Source organism: Octodon degus, unplaced genomic scaffold, assembly GCF_000260255.1.
Source record: "Octodon degus isolate 3935 unplaced genomic scaffold, OctDeg1.0 scaffold00040, whole genome shotgun sequence".
Classification (NCBI taxonomy): domain Eukaryota; kingdom Metazoa; phylum Chordata; class Mammalia; order Rodentia; family Octodontidae; genus Octodon; species Octodon degus.
The window spans coordinates 6,086,969-6,092,771 of NW_004524616.1; the positions used below are offsets into that span (position 1 = coordinate 6,086,969).

The window sequence follows — 5,803 nt, forward strand, 5'->3', positions numbered from 1 at the left end:
CATCTTTCAGTAGCCTGTGTAAGGTTGGCTTTGTCATCGCGAAATTTTTTAGCTGTTCTTTGTCATGGAAGTATTTCACTTCTCCATCAAACTTGAAAGACAGTTTTGCAGGGTATCGTAGTCTGGGCTGGAATTTGTTTTCATAGAGAACCTGAAGTACTCTACTCCATGCTCTTCATGCCTGCATGGTTTGTTTAGAGAAGTCAGCCGTAATTCTGATGGGTTTTCCTTTGAGTGTGATCTGCTTCTTTTCTCTATCTGCTTTCAGTAGATTATTCTTGTGCTGAATTTCTGAAATCTTGACTATTATATGTCTTTGTGTGTTTTTCATTGGGCTGAGGTTCCTTGGCGTTCTGTATGCTTCAGTTACCTGAATGTCAGATTGTTTCTTCATATTTGGGAAGTTCTCTGCTATTACTTCTCCCCATATTTTTTAAATGTCATTTGTATTGACTCCTTCTTTCTCATTGATGTCTGTTAGTCTCACATTGTTCATCTTTGCCTCATCTTGCAGGTGATGGATTATTCTTTCCTCCATCCTCTTTTTTTTAAAGAGATCCTTTCTTACCTTTTCACTAGCTACACCAGCATCTTCAAGATCTGAAACTCTGTCTTCACATTCGCTTAAACCGTTTTGCAAGCTTGTGATTGAGATTTTAATTTCCTCTATATCTCTTTGACTCTGCCTCATGTGATGTATTTCTTTCCTGTATTGCTCATTGAAGGAATCCGTCATTTTTCTAATCTCCTCTGTTTTTTTTATCAATATCTTCTTTAGAAGCAGTTATAAATTCTTTTACAGCAGTGTTTTTTTTCAGATTGGGTTTCCTCCTTATGATTCTGTAGTTACTTCTTCAGATACTATGAGTTCTAAGTGTTCTTTTTTTATTTCAGAAAAGAATTGCGCTCTGATTTCTTCTATATCTTTCTGTTGTTGCTTTTTTAGTATCGACGCTATTAATTCATGCATTTGAGCCAAGCTAGTGTCCTCCGCACTTGTTCTGGGTGGGCACTGGGTTTCTTCCACATGTTTCTGCATTTGATTCTTTAGTGCAGATGTTATTAATTCAGGGATTTCTTTTTTATTTCCAATCTGATGTCCTCTATATCTTTCTGCAGTTGTTTCTTTATTTCAGAAGCCGTTGATTTATTGCTTTCAGCTGTGTGATTTCTAATTTTTTCTGTGTTAGTGTCCTCTGCACTTGTTACGTGTGTGGTTGGGTTCTGAGGTTGCATTTTGTTCCTTCTTGTCATTTTGTGTAGCACTGTCTTCTGACCTTTGTTGTAGATCTTTGCTGTAGTTATAACCTTTGCACGTACTGAAGTTCAGGTGCAGCTCTACAAAGTTTGGACTTATCAATCTGTGTCTGGCTTGGGTCTGGCTGCTGTGCTCAGCTCCTCCTCAGTGCTGCCCTTGAGTTTGAACCTGTTGTGCCCCTGTGGCAAGATGTTCTGCTCCTGGACTCGCTGTGTGAATCTATCCTCTACACTCTCTGCAGGGATTTCAGCTGCAGGGTTACACCCCAGGCGTGAATGCCAGGCCTAAGTTGTGCCTGGAGGGGGCAAGGTTAAGTAGGGAGAAGAGGAAGCTGTCCCATACACTCACTGGACCTGGGTTAGGACTGGGTCTGGTGGTTTCTGGCGCAGCAGAAATTCCTACTTGGCGGGCAGTGTGGGGGGCTGCTGCGGAGTGGTGGGTGGTGGCCCAAGGGGGTGAAAGAGGGTCATTCCCACGCTGTTCCTGGGGTGGGACTAGTCCCACCAGCTCAGGGTAACAGCAAGCTCTCCCACACACTCACTGGACCTGGGCTTGGAATGGGCCTGGGGGTTCCCGGAACACGGCAGCTATCCAGGATTTTTACACCATACATTGTAAAGTCCCAGAGAGGAGAGAGAAAATTTTGAGTACGCAACCAGGGCTGTTTATTTGCTCTAGTGGGAGTGGTCTGAATTCTAAGAAATCAGCAGGATAACAGGGTAAAGCAAAGGTTTTTGAAGGAAGGGGAGATAGTGTGGCCATGCTTGTCTGAACAGGAGATGCAGATGTGAGTGTGATTACTCCTCTTGGGCAAACAGTATGGACGCAGCAGAAATTACTAGAACTGAGGGTGGTGTGGCACATTGCTCTATAGTGCATTTTCTGATCAGGTGTAACAGGCATTACCTCATTAAATTTCACTCAAACCTTCTGGTTATCCCTGTCAGAAAAAATTTTTTTTTTCAGAACTGGGGATTAAACTCAGGCCCTTGCACTTGCTAGGGAAGCACTTATTCCACTGAACCATCTCCCTGGCCCCCAGAAAAATCTTGGAAGAATTTTTTTCATTATTTGCTGCAATGAATCAACCCCTTTTGATACATTCTAAACACTGAAATTTTCATAAAAGAGGCATGAGAAGTTTGCCTTAGACATTTTAGTGTGCACTCAAGAGTGGAGGGTGGGCGCCCAGAGAAATGAGGTGCATTAGTTTAGGAATGGGAATATTTATGTGTCTTTGGCAGTGGAAATGTGGTGAGTGAAAATCTATAGTCTTGGTCTTGGTCTCAGTCTGGTGGGTGGAGGCAGATGGCTCATCCATGGTAAGATCATGTTTGGATCATGGCCTAATTGACAGGTAAAAAGGTATTCCACTAACAAGTGAAAAAGCACCCTTTGCCAGTACAAATGAAATGGATGAGTGATATTGTTGGAAGGTAGCCTTTTTGAAGATCATTAGAATTATGTGACCCACAGGTCACATAATGATCGCCTGTCACTTTTACAGAAAGAGGCACTTATTTACATGCCCTAAATAAGGCCACATGAGAGTGCAGCTGGAAAGAGTGTGTTTCCAAACACTCAGCTCTGTGCCATCTCAATTTCAGACTTCCACTCTCTGGAGTGTAATATCAAGGCAAAGTTGTACAGCATGTCATGCTATGAGACATGGGAAGACCAGGAGTGGACAACAAACCACTTCTGGCCACATCATGCTACCAGTCTGCTAGAATGCACAGCTCCCTGTGATTCCAAACTCAGTGATGTAAAGAATGAGAGAAGCAGCTTAAAACAAGAGAAGACAATTGCTCTGAATACAGGAAAGGAGGAAACAAAAAAAATGACAGAAAGTTACTTGTGTTAAGCATGGAGAATTAGAAAGTAAATTACTCTTGATACTTGTCTGTAGCTCCTTTTATTGAGATTTTTTGTTTCATGTAGGCCCTTTGTGAGGGTAATTTATACAACAGAGTCACAGTGTGGATACAATGTGGATCAAACTATAAACAACTTATAGAACTACAGATATAACTGACTAGCTACTATTGATACGGTAGGGAAATGAGTCATGCTGCATTGATACAAGGCAAAAACAAAGACATTTTGGGGAAGGGATGGGTCCAAATGCTGTGGTCTCCCACCTGGGTGACATGCCTATCTGGAGTGTCCTCTTGAACTTGACTCTTTAAGGATAACTTTAGCATCTTCAGCCACTGTGTCAAGAAAATGTAGTTGCAAATAAAAAATTTTTTGAAAGTAAATTCCTGAAGCAACCAGACCTCCATTAATTGAAAAGAATTTCTCCACAAATCCTATAAGTTTTTCCATTGTTTCTTCATTTTTAGCTTCCAACAATTTGGGAGATTTAATGATTGCCTTGAGTTGTTCCACAGGTGCTTGCAAATCCTTAGCCAAATGCTCCAGCGATAAATCATCCACTCCGAACATGACTTGAAAGTGGTTTAAGCTTGCCTTCAGCTTCTCCATATCTTGGACACTGAACATGCCCTCGGTAGACAGGGTGGCCAGTAGTCCATCCTTAAAGGCTTCTAGCCAGACACACTTCTTCAGAGACTCCCGCTTTCTTTCAATGGCTGCCTCAGTAATGTTAGGCAAGGAAAGCATAAAAATGTGGCGCTTTTGAGTAGGGAGATCATTTATTAGGGTGTCCATTAGATTTTTGAAATCAAACTTATCTAAATTCTTGCTAGAGATCAAGAAGACCTGTGGTTCAATCATATTATTCTTCCTAAAGTTACTCAGACAGTCTTCTCGGATTGTCTGCAAGACTTTCTTTTCTTCGAATGTGGATGGTTTAAATTCCTTTTCATTCCTTATGTCACTGTCCACCTTGGATCTCACAAAATAGAAATTCCTTTTCATAATTCTGATCCCTTTGGCAAAGTCTATATCATTTTTTCTGAAGCGTGTGGCAGAAACAATAATAAAGAAGTCATATTCCACAAATTTTACTTTCTTAAGGTAATCTTTTGGTTGGAAATTGGTGGTTCCAATGCCAGGTAGGTCCCACACTGTCACGTTGGGAAGGTTAGGATGTGTGTATGGGTTTCTCTCCATGGTTGTTTCACACACCCCAGTGGGAGCTGCATCTTTGGATTCATGATCAACCCCTCTCAGGGCATTGATCAAACTGGATTTCCCTGATCCAGATTCCCCTGTCACAGCAATGTTGAGTGGGCTGTCATTGATTTCTTTTAATGCAGTAGTAATCACAGTATTCGCCCCCTGAATATTTCCTTTGGCCAAGTGCACCTCAATCTCCCTGATGGTTTCTTCAGGGATAAGTCTGTTCTTCATATTTGATTCTTTAAAACATTTAAAACTGGAAACAAAATCTTGTTGCTCTTCATCAGTAGTAGTAGAGAACATCTGGCCCATGACTGAGAGTAGACAGAGGAACTGGAAGAGAGGGCAGAGAAGAATTGAAAGGGATCACTATGCCAGATTACATTTGTGATTTCCCTTCACCACAACTGCTGCAGCCTCAGCATTATTTTGCTGTCACATCCTGACTAAAATTGGTTCTCATATCATTCTTCTTCTTCTCTCTCTTTCTTTCATTGTATCTTGCTCCTTTAGGTTTTCTGTATCCTTCTCTGGTTCTCATCCCTTTTCTCATCTTCAAAAAGTCTGTACCACTTTTGTTGCTTGTACTTCTTTTTACCCTGCTTTTATTTATTTATGCATTAGGATTAGTCTTTGAGAGAAAACATGCAGTTTTTAACTTTCTCTGTCTGATTTATTTCACTTAATGTTATTCTCTAAATATTTCTATTTTCCTGAAAATGACATTGTAGCATTCTTCACTATGGCTGAATACATTCACATATATATTCATGTATTCATATTTATGTACATATAATATATATGTATATATAATTTTCTTAACCAATTTGTCTGTTGATGGGCATCTAGGCTGTCTCTAGAGCTTAGCTTTTGTAAATTGTGCTGCTATACACATTGGTATGCCTGTAGCACTACATCACGATGCCTTTAATTTTTTGTGAATATGCTCAGAAGAGGAATAGTTGAGTGAAATAGAACTCTGTTTTTGGCTGAGAAATGTGCATACTGTTTTCCACTGTGGTTAAATTAATTTACATTCCCATCAATATTGAGGAAGGACTCATTCTCCCCTAACCCCAGCCTGCATTCTGTGTTCTTCATAATAGGCATTTTCATTTTGGAAAATTTTAAACTCAAATGTCAGGGACAATAATGTAAAGAGTTACATGTGTCCTTTAACCAGCTCCAGCAACTACCCAGACATGAATGCTGCTATTTGCATCTGCTCACATTGGTGTAATTTAAAGAAAATTCAAGGCATCCCATGAAATCCTTAGCATAATCCTTCAAATTATAAAGAATTTAAATTAACTCAAATTTAACACTCCTATAAAAGTGAAAAGGGGTGGCAAGGTAGCCTGATAGAGTAAGTGCTTTCCTGGAAAGTACAAGGGCCTGAGTTTAATCCCTGGTTAGGAAGAAGAAGAAGAAGAAGGAGGAGGAGGAGGAGGAGGAGGA

General features: G+C 40.4%; 1 protein-coding gene across 1 annotated transcript; it reads right to left on the reverse strand.

Annotated features, from left to right (window-relative positions):
- Positions 1-3,412: 3,412 nt before the first annotated feature.
- Positions 3,413-4,657, reverse strand: LOC101571590 (interferon-inducible GTPase 1-like). Its single transcript, XM_004631350.1, has one exon. The coding sequence runs from the start codon at positions 4,655-4,657 to the stop codon at positions 3,413-3,415; it is 1,245 nt and encodes a 414-aa protein (XP_004631407.1).
- Between the last annotated feature and the right edge of the window lie 1,146 nt (positions 4,658-5,803).